Raw genomic sequence first — 21,638 nt, forward strand, 5'->3', positions numbered from 1 at the left:
CACTGAGCCCACGTTACTGAACAGCGATACGGAGTTCTTAGTAAAAATATTGCATATTAGTGAAGGCGCTGAGTTGCAGCTGGCACACACTACATTTTATATAGAAACGATAGGAAGTGTGAAGTCCTTGTGCAGCTCCATCAGGCTCAGCTGACAAAAAGGTTCTCAGCTCATGTGCACAGAATACATGTGCTTACTTCCATATGGACAGACGTCTCAAAGCCTTGTTACTGTGAAGTAAATAACTTCTCTTTCATCTCAGTCTCAGAACTGTGTCTTGGATCTCAGCCACGAGATGGAAATTTTTAGTTCTAGGATGTACTATACTGTACATGCACATTTATAGAAAACCTTCCTTGTTATGTGTTATGTTTTGTAATATGAAAATTTATTTAACTATGTCCTTTGTTACCTGTCATTACAACTAAAAATTATTTAATTTGTATTTATGCGTGCATGTGTATGTGTATACAAGTGGAGAATAATAAATTACGGGCTTGATCTTGTGAAGTCTGGAGGCTCAGCCACTGGAGTTCCACTGACACTTGTTTCTGTCTAGTGGAGTCCCACTGCTACTGATATTATTTGTGGAGAAAGGTGCACAGCATCTTAGTCTGTCTTCCATCGTCAAGCCCATTTAAAGGATTTAAATTTATTTATTTGTTAATCTGTAGCGTACTTCATATAAATATTGAGAGCTTCCTGATTTGTAGTGTTAAACTTAAGATGGTGTTGAAAATTGGCATTTTTTTTTAATGTTGATAATAAATTGCTAGCTTTTTAAAATTATTATTTACTTAGGCTAATTTTTTGTTGACCAAGTTGAACCATGAGCAAGAGGGATCTTTCCCATAGTGAAAATAATAACAAGGAAAGAGAGGATGTAACTGTGAAAAACAGAAGCATAGTATTACACTTCATAACTCTTCTTCCTTTACAGAAGCTGGAAGTTACGAAATGACAAACCAACACGTAAAGCAAAATGGAAAATTAGAAGATAACCCTACCACTGGCAGTCCCCCACGAACTACATTACTGGGAACCATATTTTCTCCTGTTTTCAATTTTTTTTCACCAGCAAATAAAAATGGTAGGTATCATTTAAAAAAGCAATAATGTTAAAGCTAAGAATGATAAATTATTTTTTTTAAAAGAAAAAGCTGTTTTGAGTGGCAGTACACTTTTCATTCTGATTTACAGACCAAGAGTTACTGCTGCTAGATAAAGGGCTCCTTAATTCTTAAAAGGGTTGATCATTAATAAAAGAATCAATACATTTATATGCATTAGAACATTTCTTTCATAGCTGTAAGTATCTAGTGGTGTACCTTTTATTAAAATAGAAAAAAGAAAGAAAAAGAAGAAAAAAACAATTGGTATTAAGTTTCTTGCTCCAAACATGAAAGGCATTTGTCGTGATCTTCAATTTGGTTCTTACTTTTGTAATGTGAATCAAATGCAGCTATCTTCTGGAAGTTTTTTGGTGTGATTAATAATGATTACCAGTATTCTAATGGGTAAGTCAGCTTAAAGATAATGACTGTGAGTGTGCCAAAATCTTAATACAGGAACATCAGGATCAGATTCTCCCGGACAAGCTGTTGAAGCTGAAGAAATAGTCAAACAGCTTGATATGGAACAAGTAGATGAGATTACTACAAGTACTGCAACATCAACCAATGGAGCAGCTTATACTAGCCAAGCAGTGCAGGTCAGATCTACTGTCAACAATGGTTTAGAAGAAGTGGAGGAAACAAATGACCGTGACTTGCCACCACTTACAGGTAAGAAATGTGTGTTTGCCTTGGACTCAAGTATTGGAGCTGTAATTTGTACTCTTAGGGAAATCCTAGCATTTTGTATAAATTAACATTTCCCATTTATGCAAACAGTATTAATATTTATTTTTATGTGTAATAGACAAATCTGGTTTATGTACCAAAGACACAGTTTTGGCAAGTCTTACCTGTTCCCAGTATAGCTCAGTTGACCTCACAGCATTTCTTCAAATGAAAACAAAGATTCCAGAAGAACGGCACTTTTATTAATACTGAACCTCCCCACCACCTCCATTAAAAACGCACACCCTGGACTTGCTGATAGTGAAAGAGAAATTGGCAACATTTTGATATCTTTTATTAGAACAACATGGTGAGGTGAATGAGAAACATAGAGATCCTACATTAAATTTCCACGTTTTCTTCAAAAGACTATCATATGTCTTTTTTTGACAAAAATTGTATCCCTTAAACTCACCTTCTCCTCTTTGTGCATGGCCAGCATCAAATTCTTACCTAATCCTCCCTAGACTCTGAAAACATTGGTAGTTAAGTAGTGTGGAGGATTTTGAGGACTACTTTCACAGAAGTAAACTGAGCCTCTAAGTAGCAGGGCTGAGGTGTGAGCCGGGGGTCCCGTGCAGCCCTTCCGAGGGGCTCTGCTGCCTTGTTTCAGAAGGGCCCTCAGGCACGAGGTGAGAGTGGGCTGCGGGCTGGAAGAGTTGGGCTAGCTGCTTAGGCTGCGGCGTGCACCCCGGCAGCTCACCTCGTCACAGGCTGCATGGGTGCCTTGCTGTGTCTTGCGGTCACAAAGTTCTGTGGCACGATGTGACATCCAGCTCTGGGGTAGCTCCCTGAGGGGCTGTGCAGGCTATTTCAGGGGAAACGGGGCTACGGGAGGCGGGGGCTGCAGGGAGAGGTTTTTTCACTGTTGAAGCATTCGTGTATCGAGTGCAAATTTTCACTTTTAAAAACTGCACTAATAAGACTAGCTCTTGTGGTTTTTTTGTTTTATTTTTTTGTTTTGGTCATTTTCGTTGAATTTTAGCACCAGTATCTCCAGACAGTGGCTACTCATCAGCTCATGCAGAAGCCACCTATGAAGAAGACTGGGAAGTCTTTGATCCGTAAGTGCTGATGTTTGTACTGAAAATATTAAAGTGATCATTTTGGGTATTGGATTAAGGCCTTTTTATTTAAGTTTGAACATTTTTATGTTGTGGTAATGAATTCCAAAAGCTCTTAACTTAAAAAAAGTAAGTGTATATTGGTGTGGGGTTTTTTTCAATGTAAAATACTTATTTCTTGTGCAGCATTAAATATTTGAAATAATAAGCTGGGCTACAACATTACCAGTTAAATAATTTGTATACATTTCTACAGCAAAATCTGTGTTCTTTTCAGATATTATTTCATCAAACATGTTCCACCACTAACAGAAGAACAACTTAACAGGAAGCCAGCTCTTCCACTGAAAACAAGAAGCACACCAGAATTCTCATTAGTTCTAGACTTGGTAAATACCTTTATAAACACATACCAAAGGCAGGGGGTAGGTAGCGTTTCATTCATCTTGTTTGTTGCTGAAATTAACACTGTTTCCTTTCAACAAAAAGGCCTTGTTGAATGTTATGCAATTTTTAGTATTTTTAGTTTAATACAGTCTGCATTAAAAAAAACTAACACATTAATAGTGGCAAGAATAGAACGCTTGCTGTATTTGTTGAATACTTAATATCCTGATGAGAAAAAAAAAAGGCATTGCAATTTTCATCATCTCAAATAAAAGAGTTATCTGTCCCCAAAAAGTTTTCCTAAATCCAATTTGGAAGAAAAAAGAAATGTAATAAATAGGAAAATTTGAATGAGATGTAATAAATAGGAAAATTCAGCTTCATATGTCTTGCATCAAGATTGCTCAAGAGCGTATCTTTTAATTCTTAAAACATTCGTTTCTTAGAGGGCACAAATCCACTTTTTAAAATATTCACAGAAAATATATTTATTGTTAAAATAATTTCTTCTAATATCTCTGTTTTGAAAGCTGTTTCAGACCCTGTTAATGACAGCAGGAACATTATTTTACCATTAAGAGTTTCAGCTGGCATGTCCTCTAGTGGTCATATGAATGGATAGATTATTCAAACTGACAGATGCAGGTTGGAACTGAATGACAGGATAGCCTACAAAATTAAAATATCTTCTTATAATTATGCCCCTAGCACACAATTCTAAGTGAAATTTTTCAAAAACTGTAAGAATAATGAAATGTATAATTCATTCTAGGAATTTTTCTTCAGTCTTGACAGCACTTGCACAAAATAGGTTTTCCAGACTAAATAAACCTACCTTAAAATGAGCATAGAAGTCCAGAAAATTACTTCTGTTTTCAGTATTCTTTTCACAATCTTTTCTTTCTTTTATACAGTCTTTTTTTTTTTTTAATAGGATGAAACATTAGTGCACTGTAGTCTAAATGAATTAGAAGATGCTGCACTCACTTTTCCAGTTCTTTTTCAAGATGTCATTTACCAGGTAATTAGTGCGCATAGAAAAGTATATACCTTTTAATTTTGTTTAAGATACGAATTCTTGCTGTGTGCATTTTGTTACCTTGTTTTACGAGAGATCAGTAACTGTCTGGCTTTTAACAACTGTCTGGGTTATAAACTGCAGCTGTCCAGTTTTGCGAGGCGGGTTACCCTGTATTAGAAACCCGGTGGAGCGCTGGTTTTTGCCACCAAAACGTGGTGACATGGGTCACTGGTTCCAGTTGTGCACACTCATTGCTGAGAGCATGTGAATGGTCTGTGTAGCTGCGATCTGCAGCAGCACCGTTTCTCCTTGCCAGCAGGTGGAGGCAGGAACACTGACAGTTTGGCCAGGATCATTTCCCAGGTGCAGCTTCTCATGGACTGTTAATTTTCTTCCCTTGATCGTTTCTTTCTACATAGAAGACATCTTCAGAGGACTGACATGAACTAGGATCTGTCTTGGTCGTTAAGTCTTGCTGTACGCTTTGCCAGTGCCAGTTCTACCTCTTTACTCCTAGAGAGTCTGCTGGGCACTTAGAGTGATTTTTTTGGTTGCCTTGCAGAGACTGCTAGATATAGGTTTTCGTTCTGCTTTAGGAGGTGTTGTCAGTTATGTGTGTTTACATTGACGTACCACAGAGGAACAAGCATGGGAAGGAGGAACTCTCTTCCAGCAACTACCAAAGATGCTGCTCTGACCCAGGCTGTTGTTCTCAGGTCCTTTTGTGTGATGTACCTGGGAGTAGCAACAGCTTCCCCACCATGTAGTTCGCACGATATTGGACCCCACTGTAGTATCTTTGGAGAATGAGCCAGTCATCAGACACCTTAAAAAGACACTTGTCCAGGTATTTTTCATGATTTTAAAAATGTTTCTCTTTATTGTTGCATATAAAACCCCTTGGAATCTGAAAAGCTGAAATAATTCTTAAACGTGAGTTTATCTTCTCTCTTATTTGGTGATGGTCACGCACAGTTTTCTCCAGGTTGAACTTGGAAGGAGCCTTAGAATTAGTTCTTTGGTGGTTCTTGACACTGCTAACAGAATCAGGAAGACTAAAGCTTCATTTTTTTTCTATCCTTCTCTTACAAGATCTCAGTATGATTTGAGTATTTTCTGTCTATAACTGTGGTCCTTTTAGTGACTGATTGTTTATGCTGAGATCTAACTTGGATTTTGCCTTTAGGAAATGGAAGTCAGTGTAGAGTATGACTTAAAATATTTCTAATGCTTTATTTAACAGCACTGTACACAAGCGTGTATAGCCCTTGATACAGTACAGTATCAGTATGTGTGAGTCCTGGATAAGTTTTCTCTTGGCTCTAGAGACTAGCCTGGGTTTGCTGAAGAACAATAGCTTCTTGCAGGCTTGAGAAAGTTGGCCACTGTCTTTGAGCACACTCTTCTGATTGCTGTATTCTGTTTTCCTGGGTTTACATCACACTAGACACTGACAAAACATGTACTTCCTCCTAGATAACAGTAACAAGCAAGTCAAACATTTTAAGTTCATCTTTGACTAAGGTACAATAAGCAAAAAGACAAATAATCATCTCCTGTGATAAAAGTTGAAAAGTTGTTTGTTGGTATTTCATACCCTTAGCGGTTTTGTCAGTGATTAGCTATTTATCAGCTTTTAAAATTTGTTTTACTTACCAAGTTGACCATCACCTCTGGTATAGTCCTGTTAATTTCATGTCTTCATATTTCATTTTGAAAGCAATTTCAGCTGGCAACAGAGAAGCAGACACTAAGCTGACTGAGCAAAGTAGAAGTCAGCAAGTTACTATCTATAAGGTATTGCATAATATAAGCCACCGAAAACAATGCTTGATGTGGAAGAAATGTTTCTGAAGATGTTTTTCATTGTTATAAAAATAGGTACTACTTTAATGTAGGTTTTCCAGAAATATTAGACATTAATTATTTTTCAAGAAGGAGTAGAACCTAGTTCAGTGCTCATTTTCCTACGGAATGTCTTTGCCTTCTCCCATTAAGTCTGACTAACATTAATACAGATGTGAGCCTGGGTTCAGAGCATTTCAGTTTTCTTACCCATCTGAAGGCATCAAGCCAGTGCTTTTGCAGTAATATTGTGATGAGAAACCAGGCACTTTCTCAAAAAGATGCTCCAGAACTGGCCATCGTAGGATACAACACTAAGAATCAGACTGACTTGGGTTCTAGGAGGTCTGTTATAAAATAACAGCGAAACTCAGTTGGCTGTGAGTCAGGCACAAGTTTCACGCACATGAACTCGGCTCTGTTATTGCTTGTTTCAGCGATTGTAAGTGATGGTCTGTTTTTAAAGAAAGGTTTCTAAAAATATGGGCTTGTTTGCTCTTAAGTTATTTCTCACAACTTACCCAGAGCTATGCGGAAGGACTATTTAATGTCTGAGCATAGAGCAGTGTTCTGCAAACTTAAAAATTACCATGTGATTCTGCACTGATATACAGCTTTTTTGAAACCTTTGGATTAGTCATGTACACTCACTGATTTCTGTTTCAAAAGAAAAAAAAGAAAGAAAACATATTTGTGAAATGGGTACAGTTGAGGTTGCTTACTTCAGGCTTTGGAGACAATGAATTTGTTTGTGTTTTCTTGGCTGAAAAAACATCTCTAAATTATGCCAGTGTTTTAAGTTTGGGACTTAGTAAAAATACAGTCTTTGCAAAGCTGAAATTAAGTACCATATCTGTTAAGTGCTGTCTTACGTCTCACTGGAAAACAAAAATAAATGTTCAGCTCTTCAACTGTGGACTTTAGACTTTGTATGCTTTCTGTTACTTCACACAATAAGATAAGCAGCTTATCTTGCAAAGAAATTTATCTTTTTTTTTTCTTGGTAAAGAGGTTTTATTTCTGTTGCTGGCTTCAAGTCCCAGATATAAGATCATCTCACTCTGTACCACTCCAAGGCTACCTTCCTCAAAAGGCAGATGTTTTCACTCCGTTCTTCAGTTGAAATGCATCTTTATTGATCTGTCACAGAACAATTCCCTTCAATCTTTGTGATCCTCGAAAGATGTTCTGGAACTCCATAGGTCAGTTGTAGGTTACTGAATACAGTGTTACGTGTATCCCATCTTACTGTTGCCAGTGCCGACTTAGCTGCTTTACTTTGTTACTGCAGTGGAATGAGGCAAACAATGCCTGTGAATTCTGGCTCTCCCTTCTAATGAACTCCACTCGGTCTGTTTCTCGGAAATAACAGAAGAGCCATCAAGCTTTGGATCTGAAAACCAGGAAGCTTTAGTGTATCCTGGGCAGCATCCACAAAGAAATCTGGTCTTACTTAGGTTGGGAAGATGTTCTCCACAACTACCTGAGACTGTAGCGAGGTAGGTGTGGGACTCTTCTCCCAGGTAATAAGCGATAGGACAAGAGGAAATGGCCCAAGTTGTGCCAGGGGAGGTTCAGGAAATTAGGAAAAATTTCTTCACCAAAAGGGTTGTCAAGCCCTGGACCAGGCTGCCCAGGGAAGGGGTGGAGTCACCATCCCTGGGGGCATTTAACAGACGTGTAGATGTGGCACTTAGGGATGTGGTTTAGCGGTGGAATTGGCAGTGCTGGGCTAATGGTTGGACTCAATGGTCTTAAAGCTTTTCCAACCTCAATGATTCTATGAGTCTGTGATTCTGTGACTTTATTTTAGTTCAGTAGAACCTCTAGAATTGCACTTCTGCCCCTTGAAGAGCCATGGCTGGCTACACTTCAGGCAGTTCTGCCTGGTAATGAGGTGGTCTTCGTCTTGAGTCACTTAAGACACAGTCCAGTCAGAAATGAGTCCGGCTTGTTTGCCTGGCAAGTCCGTCCTGCTGCCAGGCCTGGAGCAAGACCCAGCTCAGTGCATCGTGTGTGTGTCATGCAGCTGAACTAAGGCTGGCTGCACGTGCCACCTGTCCTTGCAGCGGGCTGGCTCAGGGCTGTTTGAGGCAAGAGCAGGGCAGGCGGGTTGGCCTGGTATTGTTGTCTGGCATGCCCCAAGGCCAGGTGGGGAACCTGGATGCAGCTGGGCCGGGCAGGAGGTCTTGCCGTGCTGGAGAATGCTCATCTTGCATGTGCAGTGGGTAAGTGAGCTTCACATGGGCAAGTTAACTAACCTCTCTCTGGTTCTCACCTTGTAAAATGATGGTAAAATCATCAGGTATAGAGAGATGTTACGGGTATATTGAAACTCATTATTGTAATTACAGAGACTTTGACACCAAGTGGAACGTGTCTTTTGTTGGGCTTTTTTAATGCATGAAAGGAATAATGTTTCCTTCTGATTCCACCTTCAAAGAAGTTAAATCCGGTGTATTTTGAACAAGGAAGACATTGAATGACAGTTTTGATTTTGCACATTTAGATTTTGTTGCCATTGAAGTAATAGGATGTGATGATCATTTGGGGGTGGAGGGGAACAACAAACAAAAACATAAAAAAACTTTGAGGGGCTTTTCATATATGTTATGCATTTATAAGTCACCTTGAAGCAGATGATGACATGTATCTCTGTTGGCAAACTTCCAGTCATTAAAAGTAGAGGCAATTATTATTAGACTTCTATCTATGTTTTTAAAAATTACTTTTCATATTAGATCTACTTATCAGAGTGATGGCTGCGGTTTGTTCTACTTCCGTTACTTAATTCTTCTACTTTGGTTACCTGGAGTTCTGTGTCAGCTCATCGTAGCTGGGTGTAATGACGTGGGTGCCTTAGGTTGTGCCAGTGTGTCACAAACCAGTAAAAACAGACCAGTGCATCTGCCATTGATCTCATTGTTAAATTATATAGGTGTGTGTATAAGCTGTAATTAGAAATACATGTTCTAAAAAGAAGTATTTTTTCCTGGATTTCTTGTTTGCATTCAAACTTGTTAGAGAAACATTGATATTAAGATAGCTACACACAACTGTGTGGCAGGAATCTAAAATAGAACACATTACAAAGATGCTGTGATTATCCACAGACTAAAAAAAATATTAAAAAATCAAAAAATAAACCAGAAAGAGTGTGCACGCATGAGGAAACCAAGCAGCCATAACTGTTCTCTGATCTATTGGAATGATTTTTAAAATTCTTTAATCTGGCCATACTCAATCCAGATTTAAAGGGAAATATGCATCATATGGAAAATGTTTTTATTTATATTAGTGGCAGTTGAAATATCGGCAGATACTTTGCCTTACTGCTTTGGTTTCTGGGAGAGTTTGTAGAAGAGTTGTTGAAGAGGCTGTTTCTAAACTTCTCAGAACAGAGAGTAGGCTTGTTAATTTGAAATCAAGCTCCTGAAAAAAACTTAGAATCGAACATCACCCTCTTTATCTACCATTATTTGCAACTGTTACGTCATGTGCAGTGGAAACATTAGTATCTTTTCTGTGACTTACTTTTTAGTTTTGAAGAGACAGATTCAGGTTGCAGTAAATAAATATTTACTCGGGAAAAATTACATGAACAGAGTAATCCTTTTGGCACTTGCAAAGAGAATTCAGCTTCCCTTAAGCTCTGGGTTACAGCTAGGGAGTTTGCTGGCTGCTGTATATGCTTGCTAGGTACAGCCTGAACAATTTGCCCTGAATTTACAATCGCAGACAAGTCAAATGTTATTTAGCAACCTGGCGACTATGTGTTAATTCATTACTTGCGTTCTTGTGTTAAGGTAAACGCATCATCTAGTCTTTGAGCAAAACATCACTACCTTAGTATGGCAAGATGAGGCATCATTTTCACAAAGATTTTAGTGCTGACAGGAGATGTGGTGTGAAGACACACTTGTCAACTCTGTATTTAGAAAGTTGGCTTTTCAGTAGTTACCTTAGCTAAATGCAGCCCAGAAACCTGTCAAGCACAGGCTGCAGTCTCTCCAAACTGTTCCGGGTAGCCGATTTGACGGGTAGTTTTTTACTGCCTGAAAATGTGGGTTTGCCAGAATGAGCAGGGAAGTAGACATTGTCTGCCTAGTCAACAAATGTATCTTCACATGCCAGTAGACATCCTATTGCCAGACATGATAAGACTGTCTGATTTTGATGATTGCTTCTGGGGGAGGGGGGACAAAACATGTTACTGTAATAACTGGTTGCTCTGCAAATTTAAGTCAGAACTTTAAGAAAGAAATGAATAAAAGCCCTACCAAATTTTAAGCTACATAATGAAATTCACATGGGTTTAGAAATACGTGCTTCCTTTAAAGGACTACAGTGTGTTGCAGTATGTGCTAACAATATGAAATTTTGTATTCACTTAAAGTTATTCCCCTTTTGTTCTCCTGTGGTCACTTGGTTGTGTCCACATGTAAATTTGATACAATTCAGTTCAAGTAGTACAAATCCTTTGTGGAGTTTTCCTGTGATTTGAAGGTAAATGTAAGCCTATTCCTAACTGGAATGTTAAAAAAAGATAAAAGCTGAAATTACCTCGGTTTCAATTAAAAGAAGCTCTGTGTGCTCCCTTCTCTTTTTGGCTATTTTACTAACTCTTTTGTCAGAACTGTAATTCTGTATGTGGGTAACCTCTGAACCAAAAAGAAAGGTAAGCAGAGTGTACAGCTGTCATTTTTACTCCTCAGTGTATGTAATCCCTGATGGTCCAGATCAGTGCCAAACACCACGCCAGGCCATCGTTCAAATATAAATTTGAATGTAATACCACAGGAACAGGATGGTGCTTGATCTGTGCCCTCACATCTGCTGGCGTGTTGGGCCATTGCCCTGAAGCTACAGATTTATGTAGATGCCTGCGTGTGAGTCCAAGTCTTGTATTTTGAGTTAATTCAGAGAGAGATATGCAGAAGTCTCCTAACTTGGTATCTGTTCTCATAAGCCTACAATTTTTTACAGGGAATAATTCGTGTATGTGTGCAGTTTTGTGCTGGTGATATCTGAATTTATGAAAATTTGGAAACAGCTGAAACCTTTTTTCTTTTTCTTTTTTTTTTTTTTTAATCACTTCTGACACTCCCATATTCAATGTGTAATTCCTAGTGGAAGAAGGAAGGTTATTAAGAAGATTATTCGGTTTATGTGCTGGCACACATTATCTAGTAATTGAACTGATGCCGCCCAGCTGGTGAAAGCTAATTCAAAATGTTTAGCCAAAGCAACAAGTTTCATTTTTCTTTAGAGATTGTCCACCTTTTATATTTTAATTGGAATTATTTCTAATTCCATCAAATTTTCCAGTAAATTTGTTAAGCCTAATTTTATCATCTTACGCTTTCACTTACAGCTGCTTAGGCTGCAAGCTAATTTAACATTGTTTTAATTGCATTATTATTCTGTAGGAAGCTAATATTTGCTGTTTACTTTATTCATAATGCTCCTTTCAACCTCATCTTTACAAAGTGATACTTAGTGGTGCGGGTGATTAAAGTATCTTGAATCTTTAATAAAGTCCATCTCTGCTTCAGGTTTATGTCCGGTTAAGGCCATTCTTCCGAGAATTCCTGGAACGTATGTCTCAGATTTATGAGGTAAAAACAATTAGACACTACGTTTGAATTTAGTTTTTAAATTGTATTCACATACTTATATCTAAAATAATTACTTTTTCTTCTTTTTTCCGTAGATCATTCTTTTTACTGCTTCTAAGAAGGTATATGCAGACAAGTTATTGAACATACTAGACCCTAAAAAGCAGCTGGTCAGGTAAAGATAGAAAATCGTGAATGTACCTGTTGTAAGCAAACTACGTACTGTTTCCTAACAAATGTCGTGAAGAAAGTGATGCTGACATTCATTATTGCAGTGTCTCACTAAACTGATTCTTTGTGTTTCAGACTCTAGTCTGAAAGTGAGAGAAAAATCCAATGAGGCGATTGAATTATTGTCCTGGTGATAAGCTAAACCCAGGTGGTTTACGTTGCCCTCTGTGGCCAAAACCCAAACCCATTCGTGCTCTGCTGTGTTAGGCTTGCTCGAAGAAAATGACGTCTTGGGTATCAAAAATGTGTTTGAGCTGCTTTGGAATACACATTACTACTAAAGAAAATGAACTGAGTGTTACTTTTGAACTGTTCAAAATCGATTTATTATTTATAAATAATTGTATAGTTACCTTTACAATCAGCATATTTTTATTTCTTACTCAATCACAAAGTAATTTTTGTGTGGGATTTGTATTAGAGTTGTTTTGGTTTTTCACTTCTTAATACTGAGCTTGGTTTGGAAGGGATTGGCATCTCTCAAGAACGGTTCCTTAAGGCATAAAGAAATTCCACCAGATGAGATTCTTTCTGTTATTCTCATCTGGAAGGTGGGCCGTTAGGTGGGAAAGTTGAAACCGAAGAGGAGCCTTCTCAGGGATTCACCCTACACAGGGTGTCCCAAATAAGGAAAGTAAACTACTGTGCCTGATAACAGTCAGAACTGTTTAAATTCTGTGCCTGGGACACACTGGCAAAGCACTTCTCTGCATCTTCTTATTGTCCTGTTCTTCAGCTGAAAACTTGATTTTCTTTACACGCATAACAAACTTGCCATTTGGACTGAGACAGTGGTTGCATCCACTGTTTCCACTTGGCAGTTCAGGCACACAGTAACTCATTTTCCTTAAAAGCGTAAGGATAAAACTGTTCAATAGTTTTCATCCAGGAACGGTCATCTCACTGCTTGTTTTTGTGTGGCATGCACAGCAGGATCCTGGTTTGGTTTTGCTAAACTTGCTTGCCACTGCGTTTTGAATTGGCAAACAAAACGAGACTTTCGGATACTTCCAATCATTGAAATGCGTGAACGAGTAAGATATTGGCACTTGAAGAAAATTAGTCTTAAGTGTGCATTCATAGCTTTAAAAATCTTTCTCCAAGAACCTAATAGGTGTGATTCAGGACTGCAATTTTAACTGCGTTAAAAGAGAACAGGAAAGAGATAACAAAGTATACAGCCAAACAATATTCTAAGAATTTGCAGAAAGGTTCATGTGATGCATGAATTTAGTTGTGATTCATGTGCTACTGAAAAGCTGACATCAAGGCATGATTAGTTTTGACATTAGCCTAAAGGTAGACTTGTCAGGCACTCCACACGTGTGACTCAGAATCTATATATAAATTCATTTGCTGCCGAGGCATCAGCTTATTTTCCTCCATAGCAACGTTAGGAACTCAACCCCTTTATGAAATTAAGCACACTATGTACAGCTTCTAAAAACTTCATTTAAAAATATAAGCAGCCTTAAAGAAACTGCACTCTTAATATGACTGTGTAAAACTCTAAATCTGTCTAGTTTACAATTTATTTTAAAAATTGTAATTATGTTGATATTCCGTGAAACGTGAGCTTTATTCCTGGTGTTATTTTTAATCAGAGTCGGTTTAGTCTAGCTGTACATTTCTTCTGTAATAAATTAAAGGGGAGTAGTCTAATTGGAAAGGGAGAAGTTGATGGAATGTTTAGGCCTCGAGGCTTTTTTCAAGCTCTAATAACTGAAATAGGTTAATTGTGAACAGAGGTAACATAGAAAACATTTCTTCTGGTACTTTGTGTTCTAGCATGCAGTGGCGTGGGAATGCCATGTACTGCAACAGCTGGAGCAACAGAAAGGGATAATAAATCCCAATAAACTGGCTCCTGTGCAGAACTAATCTCAGATCTTGGGGCCTTACAAAATCTGTTGAGTATTTTGGATCCCTTTGTTAATCTGTCTGCAAAAATGGTTAGAAAGCAAGACCCCGTTTGCAAATATCTGTTACATCTGAGTTGAGCTTTTCTGTTTACATACAATCAATCACCTGCAGAACTAGGTTAATACAAAATTACCTTAACTAGTAATTTCACCGGTAAAAAGCTCAAAAGAGAAAGGAAAAAAGGGAACAACTCGTTAAAAGGAGCTAGTAGATCGGAAGAGAAAAATACTGAGTAACATTTGGCAAAGTTAACTTTTCCCCTTCGCAATGTATGTGGTGTAATTTGTCTCATTGATTAGTATTTTACTTTATTCACAGGCATCGACTTTTCCGTGAGCATTGTGTTTGCGTACAAGGAAATTACATAAAGGATTTAAACATTCTTGGTAGAGATCTTTCAAAAACGATCATCATTGACAATTCACCGCAAGCCTTTGCTTATCAGGTAAGGATGCTGCTGTCAGCAAACTTTTCAGGTGTGGTGAAAAACTTTCTGAAGGAAGACAGAGGAATGCTACATTTTGATTTAACTTCTTCTTTAAGCTTTGTGCTTAAGTTTGTATTTAAGTCTACAAACCAAACTGTAACACATCACTAAGGTTTGCTTGCTTTTCTTTTGTTTTCGCGAAGAGCTGATAAGCGCACGCTAAGTGATTTCTTACACGAACAGACTGTATCGCCAGGCAGTTGTGTTTCTTATTCAGCTTTTCTAAAGAAACCACCAGTCTGCTAAGTCTGTCGCTTGGGCTCCGTTGTGGATTTAGGTTTTTAATGCTAGTGAAATGATTCAAGAACAAACTGCTGGTTGAAGTGACACACAGCTGGGAAAATTGCTTATGCGTAAATGTTATAAAGTTCTACCCTGTGATTTAGATTTTCCCAGAAGTGTGGTACATGACTAGTCCAGTTAGTCTGTTACACAGACAAAGTGCAGAATGTGGTCTCTCGCGTCTTACCGACATTAAAGAAGCAAAAACCCAAAAAGCTGTTTGACTTAGGCTCATTTGCACAAACTGCCTGAAGTCAGTACACAGTTAGGATCCATGGGTGTTTTAACAAAAAATTTTCTGAACATACCAGCGCTTTTCAGTTCAGCAGAACTTCTAGAGCTAGTTCTGTTTCAGCTTTGATGTGGAAATTTTTGTAGCAATGTATGCAAAGGAAGGAGATATTTTGGAAGTGAATTGTAATATAGACTTTAGAGGAAAAATACATATTAATAAACTCTAGCTTGGAAAGATTTTTCCCCCAAATGCTATTTCACAGTATTTTTAGATAACTTAAGTATAAATCATTCATTGGTTTTCATTGATTATTTTTTTTTTTTTTTCTTACTTCAGCTTTCAAATGGAATTCCTATAGAAAGCTGGTTCATGGATAAAAATGACAACGAACTTCTAAAATTGATTCCGTTTCTGGAGAAACTTGTAGAGCTGGTAAGTGCTTCCTTGATGTGGCTCTTCCTTACCTGCCACCCAAAAACTTTACGTAGCTCTTTCAGGTACTGTCACGTATTTAAAGATTTTTTTTTTTTTTGAGCCGCTGAGATGTAGACTGCTAAAAGTCACGTATGGCTCCCTTTGAAAAGGGGGCTCTGGGCAGTGTTTCCGAGTATGCACCAGTCTGACTGACATAGCCAGAGACAGGCTGCCGTTATTTCTAACTGTGCTTTTAATCAGGGACTGTGGAATGGTAACGTCCGTTGGCTGTGATGTGTGTCTTTATTTTTAAAAGGCAAATAAATTGTTGTGGATGTTAGGTAGTTATTTCTGTAAGTCTCTTGTGTTTACATATATTCACGCCTTGTATTTTGTTACGTTAAAATACCGGTGTTAGAAAATTGACCCTGTTAAAATCTGACTTACAGATGTGTTCATTCTCCTAAAACCTGCGCCTTTGTGTTTTTTCTTTTCCCCCCTACAGAACGAAGATGTCCGACCTCACATCAGAGACAGATTTCGCTTGCATGACTTGCTACCCCCAGATTAAAGCCTTTTGTCTAATTACTGAAGGGGGAGAAAATGCAGGACCCTTTTGGACTAAAACAAAACATTGCCATTACTGTTGAAATTTTGCATTTTTGTACCCCGTCTTGCTTTTCTTATCTTTGGTGCCCAACAATAATCAAGGGTTACGGAAAGAGACTTTATATATCTGAGATTGAATACATTCAGTACAATACAGTACAACACAGTAGGTAGGCTAGAACAGAAAAGTCTTTAGAACTAGTGCAACTCCAATGAAATTTTTTTATGTACAGGACATCTGCAGTTTATAAAGAATTCTGTTTCTGCCACCAGCAGTTTGACCTGTAGAAACACAGGATTTTATGATATAACAGAGATTGAAAATGGACTCTTATTTTCTCTCTGTTCGGTGCTCTAAGTGGGTTTGTAGCCACTTTTCTGTTACTTTTAAGATTCTCATTTCAACAGGAATGGCCAGTAAAAGTTGTTTTATTTTTCCTGTTAAGGTTTATAACCTTTTTACATTTTTGACCTGTATTAGATTAGAATTTCATTATGCATTCCTTTTAGTTGAGGCGCTTCGTAGTTTTTCTGGAAATAGCCAAATTTTCTTAGTTTTTTATTAAACAGTTGGATGGCCGTTTTCCTGCTTTGTCTGCCTGCATACTGTATATTTGTTTAAAAATATTCTCTAGTTTTAGCCCATGTAAGTTTCATTTAGAAAGAAAACCCCTGCATTTATATTTTCTTTCTGTAATATTCTACTGTAGTTGAAATCTTTTCAAAAATCAAGAGACTGGCTAGATAAGAAGAATATAAGAATTACTAATATTCAGAATATTTTAAACCATTGTGATGGCATGTACTCTGGACAGACAATATCTTGCAGTGGCACAAACAACTGATGGACAAGGAATACCTCAGACTATGCTGTGCGTGCAGATCTTGAAAGGAGAACTAGTTTGGTCACCTCTTAGGTTTGATGCAATTCAATTACTGCTGCCTTCTGTTTCCTCCAAGATTGAAGTATTCTGCACAGTGGCTCAGTATTGTGAGATGTTTTGCATGGGCTGATGGTACCCCTGTGACACTCGTCGTTACAATCAGTTTTAAGCTCTGTGTGACAGCGAAGGTACCTGGCAGTAACTATGCACAATCCTGTGGTACAGTACACTCCCACGCCACCGAGGCAGGCAGTCTGCTATCCTAGTGGTTTGCTATGCTATATGGAAATAGTCTTTCAGCCTTGGTTCTCTAATGCAGCTACCACAAGAGGTGGATATTTTTATAATGGTGTGTAATCTCCTTTTCAGGAGGCTTTTTATGGAAGGTATAATTTGTAAAAGTTAGGATGCTTTGCCTCTCGACTGCATTAACACGCCATAGGCTCAGACTGTTTTTGTGTAAAAGATGTCACAGAACGGCACTTTTTCTAAAGAGAAGTTTGATATTTTGTATGCTTGTTAAGAAAGTACAGTATTGGAAATTAAAGGTGGACAACTGATAATTGAGAAGTATGTCAATTAATTTTTTATGTATATTACCTGTTTACTTGTACAATTTTATTGTACAAATTACATGCAGCTTCATTTTCAAATGAGTCCTTAAAATAAGGAAAATCTTTTTAGGAAAACATTTAATTTTTGTATTTTTTGATTTTAAAAGGCATGAGTTATGTCAACTTTTTCCAGTGTATTAATGAAGATTTTAACTTTTCATCAGGTTGAGTGTTTTCTTACTATATTATCTGTTGTGTATGTAGCTAGCACATTGTGTCACTGAACTGTTTAAAAAACTTAGCATGTAGAGCAAGCCTGTTTTGTGGAAAATCCTTATTCATTAAAAAAGAAAATCATCATGGCAGATTTTCTGCAAAAAAAGTGAAAACATTTGCAATTCAGAATACTGATTTTTTTTGTATTTAAAGAAAGGTATTTTGCTTGCAGGAAAGAAATACTACAGATTCATTTTAATGAGAATCTTTTAAATGTATTTATCTTTAGGGCATCTGGGCATCTTTACGCTGTTTGTCTTATGTCTTTATTGAAATAAAATGTACATAACATTAACTTTATATATGCTTTTGCGCAGACGTGTGAACCCTGTAACCATCCCCCGTTCCTTCCTGGTTTTATGTCGATAAGATGGTTCTGGAAATATTTATAGATTTTGAAAATGGTCAGCTTGTATTTCAATTGCTACATGGTTTGCCAACTATTTTTCAGTTGTTCGTTAAACTGTAACCCTAAATCTGAGATTTTTGATTAGTTTAACAGTGAATCCTTGCTTAATGTGGGATTCTTCCAAATTTCTCCAAGTCACTGACATAATAGAACTGCTTTAAAATTCAGTAGTCTACCAGAATGAAACGAGTTTTGTTAAGTAGTTCATAGCTTTTCTCTGACTGTAAAAAGAGATGATCATCTGTTCAAAGAATGTCCTTAAACACGTGGGTCCTATCTTTGGCTAAAACCGTTCTAAAAGTGCTTTCTTTAGTTAAGGAGACCAAAGCATACATTGCACTTTACAGCTGTATCTGTGTTGTGATGATCAGATCAGTGAGGGAAATCAAAATGTAAATTGAGGGATTTAGTTCTACATAGATGCACAACAAAAATAACGGAGACTGCTTAGTAAACATATTAAATACTAATATTTTAATGTGCTGCAAGTCTGGTATTTATCATTCTGAACTTTCTTTGCAGAATGAGTCTACCTTCTTGAAAATGCAAGTTCCTAAAAATGTCAATCACTTCTGACACAAACGATCTTTGCATGAAGCAAAGTTATAATCCAGCAGGTTTTATTTTCATCTCATTACTCTCGAGGGTGAGACTTAACTGTTCCTCAGATGTGAGTCTGGATCAAGTTGTGCACACCAAAACTGACGATGATAACTGGGGGGGTCTCAACTATGTGCATTACTCGAGTCTTGAATGTAGAATTAAGCAGTTAATCTTGTAGCTGTATCATTTATTCCAATTTTATGTATTTTTAGAAAACGCAACATCCTATTTCCAAAGTTCTTAATGATTTCATTATGGTCTTTCGCTTGATCGTGGTATTCATGTGTTAATTTTACATGTCCATATGTATTCTGTTCTAGGTTTAAGCATTCTTGGTTCTGACAGCAAAATAACGTCTTTCATACTTATTTTGGCAATACATGTTCAATCTTTTTTGTTTGGTTGTTTTCCTTAAGTTGCTATACAGCTGGAATAGCATTCACCTTGGTATTACTGACTTCCTTTCCACCTTTGATTCATTTCACCTTCCATCTGTGTAGGAAAACATTTTTTCATTATTTTTGAGATATATCAGAAAGCCTGAATGTTTCAAGACATGATGAAAGAATCTCCCAAGAGTGGTATCAACCAAAGGCATGCTAAGGAGACTTATCTTCTTTAAACAAAGCACTGAAATGCGTTATCAAAGATAATCAGGTGTGCGAGCGCTGTGCTGAAGGAGAGCAGGACGCAGCGCCGGCAGGAGCGCTGCCGGGTCAGTCTGCCGCTGGCAGCAGAGCTGGCGGGGCAGTTGCTCTCGCTTGCTGTGAGAAGCAAGCGTCATTTTCGTGGCACATCGTCTCCCCTCCCCCAGCGCAGCTCTTCCCAGCGTCCGAGTTCAAGGGCAATCGTACTGGTGGTTGGACTGGCGCAGCTGGAAGAGCATCGAGCCCCAGTGGGGAAAGGGACCGGGAAGGAGCAGATGAGGAGATGGAGTGGGTGCAAATCTCATAGCACGTCTGCCGCCGGCAGAATAGTGATGTGGGCCCGCAGCCCGAAACAGCCTTTAGCAGTGCAGCCTGCTCGCTCCGTAAGGCAGGCTGCCCAGTAACACAAAGATACTGTGACTCTACTGAGTAAATACCCATGCTCCTTTATAATTCCTCCTGGTTCTGGCTTCCTTATAGCATTGCATTGCAAATGGTATCTTTTATTCTTCTTTGTCTAAACCAACTTGTATCAACCATGTATCGTTAGTATATTAAAGTAGATGATGAGACTCATAACTTCACCATATATACGGAAACTAAGGCAAGCCTCTGCCTGTGATAAGATGCCTGCGTTGCAGGGAGTTGTGGCTGCTGAACCAGTCGTGTGAGCCTTGCTGTCATTCCTCTCACTTCTGAGCGAGGACTGCGTTAGCACCAAGTACGCCCAAGCGTGGGGAATTAGAAAAGCGAACCGTGCCTTCCTCCGTCCCCTTGCTGCGGGGCTCCTGGTATGTTCCACTGTAAGGACTTGGAGCGCACACCTTGGCAAAGCTAAAATCTCAACGTGAAATTAATGCTTGCACAGATCGGAGAGCTAAATTAGAACTTTAATAGAATTCAAGAAGACAAGGCCAAAAAGCAAACCTTCACCACCCATTGTCAGTTTTAAAAATTGTCAGTTTAAAAAATGGACAATACCTACTGGTATGATATCAGTTCAGCTGGACAAGTTTCTTCAAGCAGGTGCCAAGAGAAACAAATTACCCCATTAAAATAACGTCTTCCACTCCAAGTAGAGCATTAAGTTACACAGGCAGTATTTTTCTGGTGAAAGGACTTCTATGGGTCTACGTGGCAAAGAGGACAGACGGTACCTTTGATCTGCAGTCATGCCATTTCCATGTTTCAGGCCATTAAACTTCTTTAACCTCATTGTTAAGGATGGATACAAGAAGATATAAAGCAGCCGCTGTCACACAGGCAGTGCAGCAAGCAGCAGACGGCAGCGCACAGCTAGCTGGGGCCCTCGCCTCCCGAGAATGAGGTAAACGTCTTCGTTCTCATGCGACAAATGCCTCTTCCTGGGAGCGGTAATCCATCACGTTTCGTCAGCATCTTCAGGCAAGAAGATTGCTTTGAGGATTTGAGTGAAAAGGGACTTCAAAATCCATTCTGCAAAGAGGGTGAAGTTGGAATGTGATGACTGCCAAGAAAGCCCGGGAGGCTTTCTCTCCTGCTTTTCCATCCCTCCCTGGGTCACATTTTACCTGCTTCTTGTGCCCGCGCTGGTTCTCGCGCAGCCACGTGGTAAGCCTGTGCTGGGAGCTGATCCGCCTGAAAACTAACCATGGGAGAATAAAAGAGGCAAAAGTGAGATTGCAGCAATGAGGGCTCCACGGCTTAGATCAGTTAAAGCTGCTGTGGAATGGAAGCTGAGGGAAGGTTCACGAGAAGACAGTTTTTCTGGGAAATGATTGTTGCATTAAACTCACTCAGCTGGAGAACAGTGTCGTGGTGTGTCTTGAGGATGCTAAAGGACTGCTCTCAAAGATTAGATCACACCAAACCCACGTGATTTCAGATTTGCATCTTAGGTTCTTGATACTTAAATCGAATCCTGAACAAGTTGATAAATGGCTGATGAGAAGTAGCATAGGAGCATCATTTTCTTAGCTAGCAGTCATAATTTTGTAAAAAAAGAAATAATAAAAAAAAACCCTAAAACATTGGCAGCAAGTGTTTTTGTTTGGAAGCAAGCAAGGATGGTCTGCTAATGATTAACTCGTATAGATTTTGTGAAGCACATCGCTATTTTGGTTGGCTTGATTGTGTAATGTAATACCGTTTTGCTTTATTTTTTTGATACTTGCAAAAATGTCACTGTACCGATAGGCTGAGTCTTGTAAAATACAATTGGAAGAGAACTCATGTTCTACAGATTTGTGTTTCTTCTGCAGTCATTTCTAGTACATAGAATCATAAAGATTTATATTAAATATTTATGCTCTGGCTACTGTTTTTATGA

General features: G+C 38.4%; 1 protein-coding gene across 1 annotated transcript in view; it reads left to right on the forward strand.

Annotated features, from left to right (window-relative positions):
• The window catches only part of CTDSPL2 (CTD small phosphatase like 2), a 43,353-nt gene extending 25,382 nt beyond the window's left edge, over positions 1-17,971 (forward strand). The window contains exons 4-13 of the mRNA XM_037396252.1: positions 941-1,090; positions 1,569-1,784; positions 2,827-2,905; positions 3,183-3,294; positions 4,227-4,313; positions 11,714-11,776; positions 11,872-11,951; positions 14,249-14,375; positions 15,271-15,366; positions 15,854-17,971. Coding sequence (XP_037252149.1) covers positions 941-1,090; positions 1,569-1,784; positions 2,827-2,905; positions 3,183-3,294; positions 4,227-4,313; positions 11,714-11,776; positions 11,872-11,951; positions 14,249-14,375; positions 15,271-15,366; positions 15,854-15,919 — 1,076 coding nt within the window. The 3' untranslated portion in view covers positions 15,920-17,971. The remainder of the gene's footprint in view (positions 1-940; positions 1,091-1,568; positions 1,785-2,826; positions 2,906-3,182; positions 3,295-4,226; positions 4,314-11,713; positions 11,777-11,871; positions 11,952-14,248; positions 14,376-15,270; positions 15,367-15,853) is intronic.
• Positions 17,972-21,638: the final 3,667 nt, after the last annotated feature.

This window comes from Falco rusticolus, chromosome 7, assembly GCF_015220075.1.
Source record: "Falco rusticolus isolate bFalRus1 chromosome 7, bFalRus1.pri, whole genome shotgun sequence".
Classification (NCBI taxonomy): domain Eukaryota; kingdom Metazoa; phylum Chordata; class Aves; order Falconiformes; family Falconidae; genus Falco; species Falco rusticolus.